Here is a 20711-nt window from a genome sequence, read left to right as displayed (position 1 = left end):
ATCGTATTCCCAGCACCCCTCCCCCAAATCCCTCCCCTCCAACCTTTTATCTCAGCCTGCTTGGCACACCAGCCTCATTCCTGAAGAAGGGCTTATGCCCGAAACGTCGATTCCCCTGCTCCTCGGATGCTGCTGGCCTGCTGCGCTTTTCCAGCACCACACTTTTCAACCCCATCACCATTGTAAACATTCACTTTCTCTCTCTGTCAGTGCACAATGGCAAGATACACTGCAATAAATCATGCAACCTTCAACAGCACCTACCAAACTGACAACCTCCAATCCTGATTTGAAATTATATCACCATTTCTCTAGTGATGCTCATCAAAAATCTGGAACTCCCTAACGACATTAATGTGGGCGTATGACCACCAAATGAACTGTAGTGATCCAAGGAGACAATGGCTCACTACGATCCTCTCAAAGGCAATAATGGATGGACAACAAACGCTGATCTTACCAACGATGCCCACATCCGAAGAAAGAATAAGAAGAGTTAAAATTGTGGAAAAATGCATAACTCGGAAGATGGAGAATTAATTAGAAAAATTGAATCATTTATTTGGAAACCACAAACCCTTCAAGGACAAAAAGAAAAAAGAGCATGGGCACTCTGCTGCATATGTGGCGTCTTTTTGCCCGTGTCTATATAATAACCATGTATCCATACATGGTTGAATTTATTTTATACACATTTTATTAAGTAATGTAAGATTAATGTCAAAACCCAAACCCAAATTAATGCATCAGGATTTTTAAAATAGCAGAAAGTAGGTTCTGTTAAATGAGAGCATCTGAAAATTCAGGTGATGTGTTGAAATGAATCACATAAGTAGCTAATTAGAAATTAGGAAATACTCTAATTTCATTCTTTGTATACTTCCCAGAATCACTTCTACTGTTGCTTCAGGAAAGGCAAAAATAAGTGAGGAAAAATATATTTTCATTTCTTCAATCTCAATTCTTAACTCAACACCCTATCAACATGACCCTGTGTTGTTACTACATCAAGGGGAATAACAGAGTAAATAGTAAAAAAAGGTCTTTACTTCATTTTCTCTAACAAAAAAAATGCAGTCATGTGCAAACTTACTAACCATTCCTCCAATATTCACAGACATATTTGAAGGTAGGAGGCAGCAGGGAAGAACTTGGGCAAAACAGTCTCTATATAACAAAAATTATAGTTTTCAGTAGGTGGAGATGAGGTAAAGACGGAAGCTGGCAATATTATATAGATAAAAATGGCTATTTTAAAGATAGATATATTACCAATTTCAGGCTCAGTTTTGGATCTAACAGAATGGCAGAGTTTTCCACATACGGTTTCAGCTTCCCTGAGATTGAACAATACAGTCAATGGCAATGCAGTAGTTAATGCATGAAGCCATACACAAATGCTTCTTCACTGTAGATATCTCTGAAATTTTATAAATAGAAACACAGTTAAAAATAAATCCCATACCTTAACTAGGTCTCCAACAAGGTCCATTTTATTGAGGAGCAGACAAACAACGATGTATCGTGCGTAATACCGTAGCTTTTTAACCACAAGTTCAGGCCTACAGGAAGTGAGCAAACCCAAATGGATTCAAAGCAAAGAAACATTGAGTAACCCAACTAAATCAGGAAAAAAGTAAAAACAAGTTTAATATAAGGTAAAATTTAACACAAACTAAATTTTCCAAAATAATTTAATCACTCTTCTAACTTTGCTCTTTTAATTCAAGGCCTTTCATGAAAACATTAGCACCATAAAAAAGAAATAAAAACAGATATTGGCAAGGGTATTTTAGTACATATGCCTTTTATATAACCAAATCTGATATGCATATATAGATCTATACTTGTAGTTATATACACAAAAAAGTTTGCATGAATGTATCTTGGTTAGCATACCTATCCTCCTTAGTGACCTGGGAGTAGTAGGCCCTTTGTCTTATTGCAGAGTAGAAGGAAAATGCTTCATTCAGATAACTGGTCTCAGAAGTACGCAAGCTAAAGATTGGAATGTCATGAAAAGAACGAACAGAAATATATGGCAGCTAAACATTGAGACATACATTAAAATGTTTTAAAAGATGAACAATACCTGCAAGCTACAAGTTAGTTTTTTTTCTTTTATAAGAATTAATGGTTTACAAGTTTTATCAGGCTATTCACATCCCTAAAGGAAACAAATACAGTTTGGTAATTTCTCTCCTTTTTTTTCCTATCCTTGAGACAGAGAAGAAGAGAAGAGAAAGACAAGAGAGAGTTGGAGTACACAGTGACAGACAGAGTAAACTGTGTGTGTGTGTGTGTGTGTGTGTGTGTTTGTGTGTGTGAGAGAGAGAGAGAGAGAGAGAGAGAGAGAGAGAGAGAGAGAGAGAGAGAGAGAGAGAGAGAGAGAGAGAGAGAGAGAAAAAAAAAATCAGAAATTCTAATTCCACTGGTATTGGATGTCATTAATACATATTTTGCAGTTCTTATTACAAGTAGATATACCAAATTCCTCAGACATTACTTCTAATCACCACTTTTGCACAGTGTTTGATCCCCAAGCAAAGCTGCCAAAGCACAAGGTAGGAGCCAAGACAGAAGAGGACCAGTGCAACATTAAATGTTAATTTTGCATATTGCAAATACAAGATTGCCTGAAGTGGTTACTGACTGCTTGAGTAAATAATTTCCCCAAGTGATCATGGTAATTCATTTGCTTTCAACCACACCAAAAAAGCCAACTTACTAATAATGGTAGTAGAGTTGTCCTATCTTTGAAGCAATTTCTCCAATCTGCCACCTCTTCAGGCCATACCGATTGTCCAAAATTTGCCTGGAATGAACAATGGACAAATAAAAAAAAAAAGTACAATCATGCGTAAGATATATTATCCATATGAACTAAACTTTCAAAAGAAATTGCACAGATAAATTCCAACTTGGTGCTTGTGTATTCAATGAATATTAGTTTTACAGTGCCAGTGAAGTGCAATTTACAACAATTTTAAAGTTTCAACCAAAATGTGCATGCAATGCAATGAAATGCAGAGTACTACCTATTGCTTATGTCAGCAAAATTAATCATATAGTAGCACATTGGGCGACACGGTGGCTCAGTGGTTAGCACTGCTGTCTCACGGCACAGGGTCCCAGGTTCAATTCCAGCCTCGGGGGACTGTCTGCGTGGAGTTTGCACATTCTCTCAGTGTTTGCGTGGGTTTCCTCTGGGTGTTCCAGTTTCCTCCCACAGTCCAAAAGATGTGCAGGTCAGGTGGATTGGCCTTGCTAAATTGCCCATAGTGTTAGGTGCATTAATCAGAGGGAAATGGGTCTGGGTGGGTTTTCAGATCAGTCTCCTGTATTTTTCTCATCCAAACATATCACCATAGTTCAACTCCAGTTTTGTCAAAGTAAGCGAGATAATGAGTTGTTCAAAGTACATTTTCCTCTTGATGTGACGATATCATTTAGCACTCAGAGCCAAGTTGGAAACAACATTGTACTACAGGGAATTTACAAAGAAACAAGCCTTTCAGCCCAACTTAACCATCCTTCACATCAGCCTCCTCCCACTGCCAACTATGTCAATAAAATTTTAGAACATAGAACATTAGAACATAGAGCATTACAGCGCAGTACAGGCCCTTCGGCCCTCGATGTTGCACCGACATGTGAAATCAATCTGAAGCCGATCTAACGTACACTATTCCATTCGCATCCATATGCCAATCCAATGGCCATTTAAACGTCATTAAAGTTGGCGAGTCTATTACTGCTGCAGGCAGTGTATTCCATGCCCCTCCAACTCTCAGTAAAGAAACTACCTCTAATATCTGTCCTACATCTATCACCCCTCAATTTAAAGCTATGTCCCCTCATGCTAGCCATTGCCATCAGAGGAAAAAGGCTCTCATTGTCCAACCTATCTAACCCTCTGATTATTTTGGATGTCTCAATTAAGTCACCTCTCAACTTCCTCTCTCTAATGAAAACAGCCTCAAGTCCCTCAGACTTTCCTCAGAAGACCTTCCTTCCAAACAGGCAACATCCTAGTAAATCTCCTCTCAACCCTTTCCAAAGCTTCGACATCTTTCCTATAATTCAGTGACCAGAACTGTACGCAATACTCCAAGTGTGGCCGCACCAGTGTTTTGTACAGCTGCAGCATGACCTCATGGTTCCAAAACTCAATCCCTCTACCAATAAAAGCTAACAAACCATATACCTTCTTGCCATCCTATCAACCTGGGTGGCAACTTTCAAGGATCTATGTACCTGGACACCAAGATCTCTCTGTTTAACTACACTACCAAGAATCTTACCATTAGCCCAGTACTCTGCATTCCTGATACTCCTTCCAAAGTGAATCACCTCACACTTTTCCGCATTAAACTCCATTTGCCATCTCTCAGCCCAGCTCTGCAGCTTATCAATGTCCCTCTGTCACCTACAATATCCTTTGTAACTATTCACAAGTGTACCGACCTTATTGTCATCTGCAAATGTACTAACCCATCCTTCTATGCCCTCATCCAGGTCATTTGTAAAAACAACATGGACCCAAAACAGATCCTTGCAGTACATCATGAGTAACTGAACTCCAGGATGAATATTTCCCATCAACCACCATCCTCTGTCTTCTTTCAGCTAGTCAATTTCTGATCCTAACCACTAAATCACACTCAATCCCATGCCTCCGTTTTTTTGTGCAATAGCCTTATCAAACATCATACTAAAATCCATATACACCACATCAACTGCATTACCTTCATCCACCTGTTTGGTCATCTTTTCTATTCTCTTTCCCCCTCCTGGATTATTGAGCTACCCTGTCATCAATGCATCTATGTATGCTATTTGTTTGAATTACTTCTAGTGGCAGCAAGTTCCACATACTTATAATTTCCGGGTAAATAAGTTAGGTAAATAAATGTAATCTCATTAATGCCTTCACACCTAAATGGGAATGGGACTGTAAGATTGAAAGACTGAATATTATGAATACCACTTCTTACACATTTGGCTAAAGTACTGAACCCTGCTTTAATTTAATTATTTCACCTGATGGTTAGAATAGTATTGTCAAACATGAACAAAACTGCAACATGTTGGACCACTCACCTCAATATTGGAATTACATGAATTTTTGCATATATGAATCAATGCACAGTCAAGCACACACTGTATAAGGCCTACACATGAACTCCTCTCAATCCTTAACTGAAACATAAACTGATTAAGTGAACTTTATAAACTTCGCTAAACTAACTCTTAAGGGAAGTTACTCGCATTGTGAAAAACAATCTGACATCAACGCTAGTAGTACTTTTATCTAGCTTGCTGTAGAACCAAAAAGGATGTCAGGTGATAGGATAGATCATATCCATTTTCTTTACTTTGGAGTAGTTTATTGCAAACAAAATATTATTTCATTGCATACACTGTAAAACAAAATTTCTCCCAACCTATGCTGTTGTTGGAATTTCCAGAGCTTCGTGTAAACATCAAAAGTACGTCCAAAATATGACTGCCATTGTTTCTGACCATACTGAGGTAAGTCCCTGTTAAAACAGAATAAAATTTACTTTAAACCTGAGAAGTAAATTTGTAAAAACAAGCTTTTTCAGGCTAAATCAAGAGGCAGAGTCAAGGAATTGAGGTTTGGTGTATAATTGACAGCTAACAAAGTATAAAGTCAAAGCTTTAACTACATATTCATATTGTTAAACAGGTAATGCAACAAATATTGTTATTTTGTATGTTCGAAATAATACTAAAAAATCCACATTGCCTAAATTAGAATTATTACAGCCTTAATTTCAACAACTCTAACTCATACAGGACAGTGAACGCACTCAAACATTGTTAGGTACTTTGTAGGATTGTTATTTGACAAGATTCAGCACTGAGCCACAGAAGGCCAAATTAGGGCAGATCTAGATGCAGTGGTAGAATCAGGTAATGAGGGGTGGTTGTAGGTGGTCTAGTTGATGGAGTTCATCTCGCTGTCAATAACTGAATATTGTGACACAATCAGCATCACCTTCATGACAGGTACAACCGATCAGGGAGGTGATGGAAGAATGCAAGCATTTTAAAATGTGTACATCCACTAGATTAAAGAGGTTGTTAACCATGTGATTTCTTGAAAATGAAGTCAATGCTTAATATGTGCTGTTTTTATTGTAAATAAAATGAATTTAGAGATGCAACTAAACAAAGCTTTCCAGGGGATAAGAGATAGGTTTTATTGCCTTATTTAGTGGCAAGGTTAGCTTTGAGAGGATCGAGATGATTATGCTAATAGTTGCCTTACAACCCTTTCTGGATTTGGTGTTCTGTTTGACAGATCCAAGAGTCAGAGTACAGAAGACACCTCAGAAGTTGCAATCTCTCTCCTGAAGTGTTCTCAGTCACTGTTTCAAAGAACTTGAGAGTTTCTAAATAATAGCACTTTGGTCTACCTTGTAAACCTAAAAAGCTGAACTGTGATCATGTTATAAAGATACAAATCCAAATTGATCATAGTCAAACTGGATATACCATCAATCTATGGCTGTCAGCAATTCGGCAAAGTAACATAAAAGAAAGCTCCTGAGTCATCGCATCCAATTCTTTGTTTCCAAACTCTTGGCCGACAGGAGTTGTTGACCATACCTTTTGTTTTTATTTAGAAACAAAACCGTCATTACTACAGGCTTATCTTCTTGTGATCTGTGACATGCGTTGGTGTGTAGGATTGAGGGGATATAGTTTTAATTCTGGATTGTAGCTTAAATGGCAATCAGTGTTGCCACTCACTTTGAGAATACATTTTGTCAACAACAAACTGATTGTTTAGAGTTCATTAAAGAAACCAGGCAGAGGTTTCTTTTATTCTCAAAAGCAGTACAAAATAGAAGTGACTGGCTATTTTGGTAATGGAATCAACAAATGTTTACCGTTGGTGGAGTAGTAGGATTTGATTGTTGGCATACTCTTTCCATCACAGTAGTGTCAGCATGCAGTGGAAAAACTCCTAGTTTCTGAACCAACTTTGCTATGTGACTATTAGATCAACTACAAAAATTTGGAGCACAATGATAGTATAAGGACATTGATCCAATCAGCAGTTGCTGTTAGACCCACTATTGTAGCAATTTCAGCTGCGCTGCTAATAAAAGCTACGTCAACAGAATAGGATAACCATTTTAAAAAACATTGTTAATTCAAGTTTGCATTAGGAATACTAAAAAAGTTTTAATTTTGAATGATATTGGGAAATTGCAATTATGATCTCAAGTGTACTTCAGTTAGAGTTCAGAAAACAATTACCAGCTGAGGAAATGAACAAAATCACTGCATAAAATAGCATATCAACAAACAGAGGAGAGAAAGAAATAAGTTGGAAAAAGTAAATCTTGAGCACTTACCATTAAAGTGAGCGCATTGAGACCTATTATATTCATTTGTAATATGGTTAACAGGAGGACCTTAAATCAAGCCATACTTGAATTTGGAAATGATGAAAACATAATAAGACTATCAAATTGAACAAAACAGGTTGCAACCCAATTCTTATAAGTTAGGCAATTATGAAATAACATAGCATTCAGAATAAGGTAGGTGAACTGACAGCATAAATCCAGGTAAATGGCTATGATATTATGACCATTACGGAAATGTGATTACGAGGAGATCAGAACTAGGAACTTAGCATTCAGGGATATTTGACCTTTTGGAAAGACAAGAGGGAAGGAAAACATGGTGGGGTAGCATTCTTACTAAGAAATGAAATAAGGACAGTTGTGAGAGATGATGATCTAAGCTTGGATGATGTAGAGTCTATTTGAGTGGAGATAAATAATAGCAAGGTAAGGATTACATTAGTAGGCATAGTGAATCGATCCCCAAACAGCAGCCACACTGTATGGAAGGGTACGGATCAACAAATAACAGGAGTATGTTAGAAGAACTTGAGCAATAATTATGAGTGACCTTCATCTTCATGTTGATTTGCATTGGGGAAAGTTTCTTAGAGCAATATGTCACAGAGCCAACCATGTAATGAGGTAGATTTAATAATTGACCTCAGAGTAAAAAATCTGTTAGGAAGCAGTGATCACAACATGATAAAATTTAATATTCAGTTACAAGTCTAAGAAACTTAGGTCAGAGACAATTGTGTTTTACTTAAGTAAAGGGAATTACAATGAAACGAGGACAGAGATAGCCAAAATAAAATGGGCAGATAAATTAGCAGGAAAGACATTAAGCAAATAATGGCAGGCATTTTAAGAGGTAATTCATGACACACAGCAAAAATCAAGCAGAGTCAGTATGGCTTCACAACAGAGGCAAGATGACTTCATGAATGGAAAATCATGTCTAACTAATTAACAGAATTTTTTGACTAAGTGGCAACTGGAATATATAGAGGAGTTCTAAGAGATGCATTGATTTGGATGCCCAGAAGCTGTTTGACAAGGCTCACAAAATGTTAAGTCATAAGATAAGAGTCCATAGTGTTGGAAATAGTAAACTGGCATTGAGAGAGAATTGGTTAATGAACAGGAAACAGTGAGTGGGGATATGGTGTTCTTTTTCAGGTTAGCAACCTGTAATCAATAGAGTTCCATACAGGGATCAGTGCTTGGACTGCAACTGTTTTCAATATACATTAATGACTTGGAGGAAATGAAACATGTGTACTGTTGCCAAATTTGAAATGACATAATAGGTGGAAAGGCAAGTTGTGAGGGGGATGTAAAGTTTAGGGAGATATCTATAGTTTAAATGAGTAGGTAAAAAAAATGGCAAATGAAGTATAATGTGGAAAAATGTGACATTGTTCACTTTGGAAAGGAGAACAAAGGAACAGGTTTGTTTAAATGGAGAAAAACTGCAGAAAGCTCCATCACAAAGGGACTTGGAGTACTTGTGTATGAAACACAGAAAGCTGGCACACAGGCGCAGTAGGTAATCAGGAAAGCTAATGGAATGTTGGCCTTCACTTCAAGGCTGTTAAAGTATAAAAGTAAGGAAGTCTTACAACTGCAACTATACATGATGTTAGTGAGACCGCATCTGGAATACTGAGAGCAGTTTTGGTCCCCTTATTTAAGGGATTGATGTTAGTTCACGGGTGACAACTCAGATAATATTCACTACGATCATCCCTGGTATGGCAGGATTGTTTGAGCAGCAAAATTTAAACAGGCTAGGACTCTACTCACTGGAGTTTAGAAGAATCAGTGATGATCACACTGAAACATATCGAACTGTTAAGCGGCTTGAAAGAGGAATCGCTGACAGGACGTATCTTTCATGGGAGAGTCTACAAGCAGACAGCATGGTCTCAGAATTGAAAGGTGCAAACTTAAGGCTAAAACGCGGGTGAACTACTTCTGTTCGCTCTGAGCTAGCTGGCTGCATGTCATGAACTGTGCATATGTAAATAAAGGATGACCTGGTATACCGGCCTTCGTGGAGTTATTTCAGTGGAGACAAGAGGAAAACACATCCCTGAAGAGATTGACTTCCAACAGTTGTCTTCCGGTTGGGGAAAGTATTCCTGGCATCGCAAAGCTATTTAGAAAGTTTAACCCGTTTAATCATGCTGTTGAAGACTGGACCCAGTGTGTCAAATAAAAGTTTTTTCCCGCAGGCAAATAACATTAGGCAGATAAAAACAACAAGTAATTCTTCTGACAGCTTGTGGACCCACAGCTTTTATGGTAATTAGAAGTCTAACTTTCCCTGAGGCACCAGATACTAAAACCTTTCAAGAGTTGATGGATTTACCCAAGGAATTTTATGACCTCCAAACCTCCTCTAAATATGAGACGCTATCGGATTTACTTGGCAGTTTGAGAACCAGGGGAATCCATATCTAAATTTTTCATGAGGTTAAGTCAACTGGCAGAGGCTTTTGGTTTAACCCTAAGTGAGATGTTGAGAGCGCGACTGATATGTGGGATTAAACATGCAACCATGCAAAAACAGCTACTAGCTGAAGCACAACTGGACGTCAAACAGGCACTACACTGGCTTTATCATTGGAAAATGTAGCAAGTGGAACAGATGAGTTACAGGGTATTCTGACAGAAGTGGTCACCCTCGCCAGGCTGACTGAGCTTGGGGGACACCATGTGAGTGATGGCAATTGCATAGCCTCACTCTGGGCACATCCTGAAAAGAGGGACTCTACATCAGCCCAAAAGCCCAAGACAAAGCCAAGCCTCTATCAAACTGTTAACATTTTCTCAAGCATCCAGGCCAGCATGCCACTGTACTTGCTGCTGGTATGTGGACTTGAGACAGCAAAAGACTCCCACTAGGCCTGAACTGAGTAAGGGAACTATTAGGCCGGTATCCAGAAGACTACAGACCCTGGAAAATCTACCTACAGTTGGCTTGGAACAGTTAAATTGCCTAGCAACATCCAAATCAGAACCAAAAATAAATGTCTGGTTAAATAGTCATCCAGTTCTGGGTGATCTAAGATGGCAGCGATCTGAGAAGATTGCACTGCAGAGCTTCGCATCACAGCAGGAGCGGGACGGTCCTTTAATCCGCCCAACCCAGGTCATCGGGATTTCTTGGGACTCCGGAAAGATCATGGAGTCCCAAAAAATGTCTAAAAATTAACTTACCTATATTTTCAGTTTTACAGAAATGCGGAAAAAGGGAGGAGGAACATCCGAGGCCAGGTCTGCAGTTCAGCCTGCAGCAGCCTTGGAACCAATTACCTGGTGAACCAGCTCTCGAAATCTTGAGATGGTGGGGAAACAGATTGAAGAGAAGCTGGCTCCAGTCTCTCATGATGCAGAAGCTTGAGCAGCAGCTGGGAGACCTGGAGAAGAGGATGGATGAGGTGGAGCACAGGCTCACAGTGGTGGAAGCTGATGCCAGTTTGTTTAAGGATGAGATCCAAGCCCTGAAGATGCAGGTTAGTAATTTTCATGACCAAGTGGATGATCTTGAAAACAGGGGCAGGAAAAAAAACATTTGGATCATCGGTCTGCCTGAGAGTAAGGAAGGTGAGCGGCATGCGGAATTTGTTGAAGATTGGCTGCCGAAGTTCCTTGACTTGGAGGCTGGCATGAGAGGACTGAAGATAGAGAGGGCTCACCGGGTTGCAGTGCGGAGATCGGGTCTGAGTCAATGTCCTCGTCCTCTCCTGGTGTGGTTCCATCATTACCGGGATAAGGAGAATGTCATGCAGGCTTCCAGAGTCCAGGGGAAGGATCCAAAGGCCCTAATTTACGAGGAGTCTAAGATCATGTTTTTTTCAGGACTTTTCAGCGGCAGTGATCCAGAAATGAAAATCTTACAACGGTGTCAAGAGAAGACTGAGGGAGCTTGGGATTCAGTACTCTCAGAGATATCCGGCAGTGCTTAGGATCACCTTAGATGGATCTATACATCTTTTTGACACATTGGAGAAGGCAAGAGACTTTGTGGACAAACTAACCTAGTTTGAACAATTGTGCTAGGTATAACTAGTGTTGTTTTGGTATGTGTTTATCATTCTGTAAAAGAAACTGAGGAAATCAGGTTGGAGCTTTATTTTTCTTTTTTTTCCTCAATTGATAATAATTTGGTTTAAACTATGTCTGGCGAAGGTTAAGATGTACATTTTCAATTTCTAAGTTAGGATGTACCAAAGGATGGGTGGGGTATTTATTCCCCCTTTTTTTAATAAAAGAATTTTTAAAATTCATATCGATATTCTATGGGGTGTTTATTCTTTTCAGCTTGTGTTTACGGTGCGGCTCTAGCATGGAGAAGTGAAGGTGGTTGAGATTGTTAGATGCCTACCTATGGGCAGTAGGAGGGGGAAACTACCCCTATTCAGCACTGTTGGCGCTTTATATGTTGGTTTGCTTTTTGGTTTTTGCTGTTTTTTATTTTTAATAATTTTGTAGATTTATTCAATGTAGTGGTTTCAGTTTATGTAGTTTTTATATTTGGTGGATCATGTGACACTCAGGATCAGCAGTTTGTGGTTCAGGTTCCTCCTCTCTGGAATTTAAATTTAATTGCAGAAGATTATGACTAATGATTTGATTAAATGGTGTACCTGGAATATAAAGGGAAGTCGCCCGGGTGTCCTTGGAGAAGGAGCACGTGGTGTCCACCAACACCCTGGAGTTGTTCAGGGAGAGGTGGACGCCACAGGGAGTGGAGTGCATTATTTCTCCCTCCAACTCTATTTTGATTTAGTCCCTACCCTCCCCTTCACTGTTTTGATCACACAGCACTGCCCTTTGATGTGAAGGGCAGTGTTTGTCACTGGCCACCCGGGTGTTTTCCTATCTTCCTGGTGGTGGAATTTGAATAAAGATTCGTGCACTTTGTGTCTTTCACTGTTTCTCACACCTGCACACACACACCATGGGTGCTGGGGAAAAAAATAAGCACTACCGCACAAGGAAAGGAAAAAAAAGCACTACCACAAAGGAAAAAAAAATATAAAGGGAAGTCGCTCACCAATTAAGAGGAAGAAGGTGCTCTTGAGTCTTAGAAAGAAGAAGGTGGATATTGCTTTGTTACAGGAAACACATTTGGATGACAAGGAGCATCTGAAATTACAGCAGAATGGCTTTGACCGAGTTTATTTTTCATCATTTAATACCAGAAGTAGGGGAGTGGCTATATTGGTTAGGAAAAATCTCCCATTTAAATTGTTGCAATGTGTTAAAGACACATATGGGAGGTTTGTAATTCTTAAAGCCTTGATAAATGGGGAAGAATACGGTGTTTTAAATGTTTATTATCCCCCAGCTCATCTCCTTAAATTTTTGTAGATGCTTTTTCTAAACGGATTTGGAGATGCCAGTGTTGGACTGGGGTGGACAAAGTTAAAAATCACACAACACCAGGTTATAGTCCAACAGGTAGTCAGGTGACTACCACCTGATGAAGGAGCGTCGCTCCGAAAGCTCGTGTGCTTCCAATTAAACCTGTTGGACTATAACCTGGTGTTGTGTGATTTTTAACTTTTCTAAACTGATAAGTCTCAAGTCTTGGCACATCATTATAGGGGGAAGATTTTAACTGTCTCATGGACCCCACAGTAGACAGGTTGTTCAAAAATCCCTTGATACCCTCTGTACAAACTAAACCATTAGTGGGTCTGTGTGGGGAATTAGGGTTGGCAGATGTCTGGAGGCGTCTCCACCTAAAGGTAGGGATTTCATGTTTTTCTTTAATCCACACAGATGTCACACAAGGATTGATTTTTTTCTGACCCCTGCATTAACCCTAGGTCTGGTGGCATCTTTTACGATTGGTAATATTACCATCTCTGATCATGCTCCAGTGTACCTTATGGTTAAAATTAAGGACGTTACAGTTGGTTCAAGATACTGACTAATGGATCCCTTTATTCTCGTGGATAGTAAGTTTGTGGAATATTTCTCTAGGGAATTTCGGGCGCTCAGAGACATCAACATAGGCTAGGTTGAGTGCACATCCATTCTATGGGAAACTGCCAAAGCCTATGCTAGAGAATTAGTTATTTCATATTCCACCATAGGAAGCAGAAGGGTGAGCAGCAACGTCTCCTTGAAGCACGGTTGAAGGCAGCCGAGAAGGCCTACTTTGACAGACCCTTGTCGGTCAAACTACAGAGGATTACGGCATTGCGGTTTGCACTAAATTCCGTGCTCACGCAGACAGCAAAGAAGGAGCTGGCTTTTGCAAAGTAAAGGTTATATGAGCATAGTGACAAGCCAGGCAAATACTTACCAAACCTTGCCAGAAAGAGGAGTGCCCACAAACCATCACGGCGATTAGAGAAGAGTCTGGGAACCTAACATGTGATTCTAAAAAGATTAATGTGGCGTTCCAGAGATTTTACTCTAAGCTATACCAATCTGAGGATTGAGGAGGGACAGACCAAAATGGAATCTTTTTAGAGATCTGAAGCTCCCATGTGAGACTCCAAACAACAGTCCTTTCTCAATGCCCCATTATCAAAGCAAGAAGTGCAGGAAGCTGTGAGGCAGCTTCAGAGTGAAAGGTGCCCGTCCTGATGGACTTCCCATGAATTCTATAAGGAATTTATAAGTATAGTGTCAGGCCCGATGCTGAATATGTTTAATGATTCATTCAATCAAGACTGTCACCCACCATCTCAGGGAGGCCAATATTTAACTTATCCTTAAAACAGGGAAGGACCCGGAAGACTGTGCTTCATACAGGCCCATCTTGCTCTTAAACATGGACTTTAAAATCCTCTCTAAGGCTCTTGCGTTAAGGCTGGAGACTGCGTTACCTTCTATTATTAAAGAGGATCAGACGGGCTTTCTAAAGGGTTGCAGAGCCTCCAATAATGTTAGGAGGCTGCTTAACGTAATTCCAGGATGCCAACAGCAGTCAATACGAGGATTGGTGATTTCTTTAGATGCAGAGAAGGCATTTGACAGAGTTGAGTGGCCGTACCTTTACTATACTTCAGAGCAGTTTGGTTTGGGCGAAGTCTTCATAAGATGAGTAAAGATTCTCTACGGTGTACCTCTCGCGGCAGTCATTACCAACAGGGTACGATCAAGCAATTTTAATATTTTTAGGGGCAGCCGGCAGGGCTATCCCCTTTCACCATTGCTTTTTACATTGGTGATTGAACCATTGGCGGAGGCCATTCGTGGGCATCCCAATATATCAGCTCCAGAAGTGGGGTCAAAATTACATACGATCTCGTTGTATGCAGACTATGTCCTAATTTTTTTGACAAATCAGTGCCTGGCCTGATACAATGCATTCACACGTTTGGCACTTTTTCAGGGTATAAGATTAATTTTGCTAAATCAGAGGCTATGCCTATGGGTGGTCTTACGAAGGAGTTGGTTCTTGTGGGCGACTATAGATTCCCATTTAGGTGGTCACAGGGGGGGGTTTTGTGTATTTGGACATATTCATTACTCCCGTTCTGGATTGGCTGTTTAAAGACAATTTTACTAAATTATTTGGAAAAGTTAAACAAGATCTTCAAAGATGGGAGGCACTTCCAGTCTCGTGGTTGGGTTGGATAGCGCTGATTAAGATGAATATTCTCCCTCGTTTGCTATACCCTATACGGATGTTCCCCCTGATTTTCAATAAACAAACACTCAGGAGACTGAACAGCTGGTTCAGCTCCTTTATTTGGCATCGTAAGCGGCCCCTCATTAAATTAGCCGAAGTGCAGTTGTCTCTCGGGTTTTGGGGGAGTGGACCTTCCAGACATTAAAAATTACCAATTAAGCTCGCTTTTGACCTACGTGAGCAGTTGGGTTTGTGGGGATCCTCTTTCAATATGGCTACATATCGAAGCCTCCCAGGCAAGGTGCCCCCTTACCAGTTTATTGTTTTTGGACAAGATGAGGACAGTTAGATAATATAGCCATAACCCAATAGTCATCAATACTGTTAAAGCATGGAGAGCAATTCGGCAGGGAAGGGAATATTGGCAAAACACCTTTGTTTACACCTTTAGTGGATATATCAGGTTTTCAACCGGGTATGGTAGATTCAGGATTTAAACGTTGGGCAGCTAGGGGTGGGTCTTGCATGGGTGATTTATTTCAGTGAGACATAATTATGTCCTTTGATCAGTTAGTACGGAAGTACGAGTTATCTAATAAAGACTTTTCATTTTTTTCAAGTTAGGGATTTTATTTAAAAAAAAGACCACACTTTTGACTGATCCCTGCAAAACTGACGGGGGAGGGGGGGGGGGGTGCTAAGTGTATACTCTCTGTCATAACTTTATATCATCAATTGGGGGGTGCCAACTCAGATGAATCTGATCGACTCTGCAAGATGTAGGAAAGAGAGCTGGGTGTTGAAGTTTCCTCAGAGGCATGGGAGGATATTTGGGAGAATGCAAGGAAGATATCAATTTGCAATAGGACCCATGCTTTACAGTTGAAGATTCTCCACAGGGCCCACTTGGCTCCAGACCCTTTGTCAAAATTTAAACCAGAGGTATCTTCAGCATGTCCCAAGTGCAAGGTCTGTATGGGCACTCTTACCCATTATCTTTGGTCTTGAGATAGGTTTCAAACATATTGGAGTGCTGTGGTGAGTGCAATGGAGAGGATTTTGGGTGTAAGGGTGGAGAAGAACCCTATCTCTCTCCTTTTGGGCTTAACCACTGTATTTCCTGCAGACATGCATAAGAAAAAACTTTTCAATATTCTTATGTTTTGTGCAAGAAAGAATATCTTGCTGGGTTGGATATCCAAAATCCCCCTGGGCCTGTCGGGTTGGTGGAAGATTGTTACGGTGCATATTCCCCTGGATTTTTTCACAAATATGGTACGCCACAAAACTGAGAATTTTTACAAGACATGGCAGCCCTTTTCGGAATACCTGGACATAGATTTACCAGCCACAGTAACAAGGACTTTTATATAGTTGTAACGATTGTGTTTCACAAGTCCAATATCCAGGGAAGAGGAACTGTGAATATATGAGTGTTTTGTTTGGCTGGGCTGAGTTATTACTATTTATTTGTTTATTGTTGGTTATTTATTTAAATAGCTAGTTCAGGTTTTTTAAAATTTTATATTTTTCTATGTATGTTTCTACATTTGTACAGGAGAGTGGGTTGGGAACTTTTTTTAAACTTATTTGGGTTTATTTTTGTACTGTTTTGAATTGCATTGTTTTCTACTTGTAATATTAAAAAATCTAATTTTTCTCAATAAAAATATATTATATTAAGAAAAAAGGTAATCAAGTCCTAATGAAGATCAATACCAATGCAGTTGTATCAGTGATTGTGGACTCAACCTTGATGAAAATTCACTCCGGACTCCAACCCTTATGTTTCTCTACGACAGTTCTACCAGAATTTATATTGGGAAACCTCTACAAATTAAGGGTACAATTTCGGCTCTCGTCTCTGATGAGAAGCAGCTTGTAGCAAAAAGCTTTGGCCCAAGTTCGATGGGGACAAATTGGTTGAGAAAGATTCAATTGATTGGCTTTACTTTCTTGATTAGCACATGGCTGCCTGTGAGAAGTCCTAATTTTTCAGGAAGGTCTGGGGACTATCAAAGCGATTACAAAAGAAAAAGTGCTAGAAAAGTTAAAAGAACAAAAAAAAAAAAAAATCGATAAATCTCCTAGCTTTGATGGACGACATCCTACAGTTCTGAAAGAGGTGGCTGAGGAAATAGCAGAGGTGGCGAGTGTGACCTTTCAAAAGTCACTGGAGTCAGGGAAAGTCCCAGATGATTGGAAAATCACAGTTGTATCCCCCTTGTTCAAGAAAAGATCAAGATAAAAGATGGAAAATTATAGGCCAATTAGCCTAACCTTGGCTGTAGTTAAAATTCTAGAATCCATCGTTAAGGATGAGGTTTCTAAATTCTTGGAAGTGCAGGGTCAGATGAGAACAAGTCAGTGTGGATTTAGTAAGGGCCTGACAAACCTGTTAGAATTCTTTGAAGAGGTAACAAATAGGTTAGACCAGGGAGACCCAGTGGATGTTTTCTACCCTTACTTCCAAAAAGCCTTTGATAAAGTGTCTCACGGGAGGCTACTGAATAAGGGGAGGACCCATGGGGTTCAAGGTGAGCTACTGGCATGGATTGGGGATTGGCTGTCTGACAGAAGGCAGAGAGTGGGGTAAAAAGGTTTTGTTTTGGAATGGCAGCTGGTGACAAGTGGGGTCCCACAGGGTTCAGTGTCAGGGCTGCAGCTGTTCACTTTATATATTAATGATCTGGATGAAGGGACTGGGGGCATTCTGGCGAAGTTTGCCAATGATACCAAGTTAGGCAGATAGGCAGGTAGTACTGAGGAGGCAGGGAGACTGCAGAAAAATTTAGACAGTTCAGAAGAGTAGTCTAGGAAATTGCTGATGAAATTCAACGTGAGCAAGTGCAAGGTCTTGCATTCTTGAAAAAAAGAATACAGGCATGGACTATTTTTTAAATGGTGAGAAAATTCATCAAGCCATAGTACAAAGGGATTTGGGAGTGCTAGTCCAGGATTCTCTAAAGGTTGATTTGCAGGTTGAGTCCGTGATTAAGAAAGCAAATATAATATTGGCATTTATCTCAAGAGGGTTGGAATATAAAAGCACCGACGTGCTTCTGAGACTTTATAAAACTCTAGTTAGGCCCCATTTAGAATACATTGCCCAATTTTGGGCCCCACACCTCAGGACATACTGGCACTGGAGTGTGTCCAAAGGCAATTCACATGGATGGAACCTGGAATGATAGGCCTGACGTACAATAATCGGCTGAGGATCCTGTGATTGTATTCATCAGAGTTTAGAAGTTTGAGGGGAAATCTAATAGAAACTTACAAGATAATGCATGGCTTAGAAGGGGTGGATGCTGGGAAGTTGTTCCCGTTAGGCAGGGAGACGAGGAGACCGTGGGCATAGGCTTAAAATTAGAGGGCGTCAATTTAGAATGAAAATGAGGAGACATTTCTTCAGCCAGAGAGTGGTGGGCCTGTGCAATTCATTGCCATGGAGCGTAGTGGAGGCTGGGACTTTGTCTTCAAGGCAGAACTTGATAAACTCTTGATCTCGCAAGGAATTAAGGGCTACAGGGAGAGTGCGTGTAAGTGGAATTTAAATCCCATCAGCCATGATTTAATGGCAGAGTGGACTAGATGGGCCGAATGGCCTTTTTTCCCACTCCTAATGTCATATGGTCTTAAGGAGCCAAGGCCATCTTACATGTTGAGCAAAAAGCAATTCCACAATTCTGCAGAGTCTGCCCAGTGCCATTTGTGTTATGAGCAAAAATAGAGACAGAAATCAGGAAGGTGGAAAATGAAGGAATCATCAAACCAGTGTAGGTTGTTTAATGGGCAGCACTGATCATACAAATTATGAGGTGAACTGATCCTTCAGTGTTGTGGGGATTTCAAACAAATGGTAAACTGCTTTTCGCAGCCAGATAAATACTCAATCTCTTGCATAGAGGACTTACACACAAGACTGGCAGAGGATCTGTCTTTCACAAGGCTAGACATGAGCCGTGTATACTTGCAATGTGATTAGATGATGATTCCAAGAAGTAATGCTACAATTAGTACCCATAAAGGTTTGTACCAATATAAGTGATGGCCTGGGGGCATTTTCAGCCTGTACCACTTCCCAGCTGATGATGAAGAACATTTTACAAAGTCTACCCCAGGGAAGACTAATTAAGAGAGCTGTAGAGAACTTAGACATAGTGCTTTAAAATTTCTCTAAGGCAGATGTCCGCCTCAGGAGGGAAAAATGAGTCGTCCAGGCACCATAAGTGACCTACTTGGTCTACAGAGTCGACAAGGCCAGGTTACACCTTATAGAAGATATAGGGAGGGCCATCAAAGATGCCCCCAGCTCCCACATCTGTACCGGAGCCTTGGGTTGGTGAATTATTACAGAAATTTGATACACAGCGTGGCCTCCATTCTGGAACTCTTACATTTGCTACTGAAAAAAGGTCAGTTTTGGAAATGATCTCATAGCCAAGATGTAACATCTAGGGAAGTGATGAAGCAGCTAAGGTTGTTGGCACACTACAAGTGAGATATGGTGCTTACATGCAATGCCTGCCCATCTGGTGTCATAGTAGTGTTATCTCACTGATGGCTCAGCAGGGAAGAACACCCGATAGCATAACCTTCTCGGACTTTGGCTAATGCCAAACGCCAATATTCCCAGATAGAAAAGGCAGCTTTGGTGTGAGAAAGTTCAACTAACACCCTTACAGACATAAATTTGTCCTAGTAAAGGACCACAAACCCCTGCTAGGGCTACATAAAGAAGACAAGGTGGTACCGCCCATAGCTTCAGGTTGTATTCAGCAGTGGGCTCTTATTCTGAACGTATATAATTACAAGTCAGAACATCATTTGGAAGGCCAAGTGGCAAACTTGAATGCCTGGAGCAACCTCCCACTGACGGATACACCACCAATGGTGCTACCACAAGAGAAGTCTGTTCTGCTTTTAAACTTTCTGGACACCTTCCAGTTACCACAAATAATATCAGATTGTGGATGCAAAAGGATCCCGGCCTGGCAAAATTCAAACAGTTGGTAGTGATGGGGGAAACAAAAGGACCATTACAACCAGAACTAAAACCTCTCTGGACCTAGCAAGACCAGATCGCTATAGAGATTGGGATATTATTTTAGGGAGCAAAAGTGATTGTCCCGAGCAAAAGTCACTGTCAGATACTGGCTGAATTCCACCAGAGTCATCCAGGGGTTGCCAAAATGAAGATGCTGGAGAGAAGTTTTGTCTGGTGGCTAAAATTCGATGCCTACATAGCCATGTTGGTGGGGAATTTCCCAGAATGTCAACAAGGGCAAAAACTACTGCTAGCAACATCCCCACTTTCGTGACAGTGCCGGGGTAAACCCTGGACTTGGTTATACATCGGCTATGCCAGACCTTTAATTGGCTTTATGTTTTTAACAAATGTGTGTGCCCAATGTGGTTGGACATGCAAAGGGCTCATTCGTCAAACACGAGGATGGTGATTGAAAAGTTGCAAACATCTTTTGTAATGCATTGACCCCTGGAAGAACTGGTCACAGATAATGGGCCATCATTTACTGGCAGGGGATTTGAGTATTTTCTAAAATTGAATGCCATTCAACATGCAAGGATAGCTCCATACCTTCCAACATCCAATGGTCTAGCAGAAAGAGCAGACAAACTTTGAAGGCAGGCTTAAAGAAACAGCCAACAGCTTCACACAATTCCAAACTGCCCCAGTTCCAGTTTGAGTTTAG

The 20711-nt window shown here is 40.4% G+C and overlaps 1 protein-coding gene across 3 annotated transcripts in view; it reads right to left on the bottom strand.

Moving 5' to 3' along the window:
- Positions 1–20711, bottom strand: part of scai (suppressor of cancer cell invasion) — a 199361-nt gene that overhangs the window by 73669 nt on the left and 104981 nt on the right. For all 3 annotated transcript variants that reach the window (XM_087998426.1, XM_087998425.1, XM_087998427.1), the window contains 4 exons: positions 5448–5543; positions 2729–2815; positions 1900–1998; positions 1466–1562 (listed from right to left, as the gene is read on the bottom strand). In XM_087998426.1, coding sequence (XP_087854552.1) covers positions 1466–1562; positions 1900–1998; positions 2729–2815; positions 5448–5543 — 379 coding nt within the window. The remainder of the gene's footprint in view (positions 1–1465; positions 1563–1899; positions 1999–2728; positions 2816–5447; positions 5544–20711) is intronic.

Source organism: Chiloscyllium plagiosum, unplaced genomic scaffold (assembly GCF_037043375.1).
Source record: "Chiloscyllium plagiosum isolate Xiang-an unplaced genomic scaffold, Cpla_swu_hap1 HiC_scaffold_21, whole genome shotgun sequence".
Classification (NCBI taxonomy): Eukaryota; Metazoa; Chordata; class Chondrichthyes; order Orectolobiformes; family Hemiscylliidae; genus Chiloscyllium; species Chiloscyllium plagiosum.
This window is presented reverse-complemented; position numbering and strand designations above follow the sequence as displayed.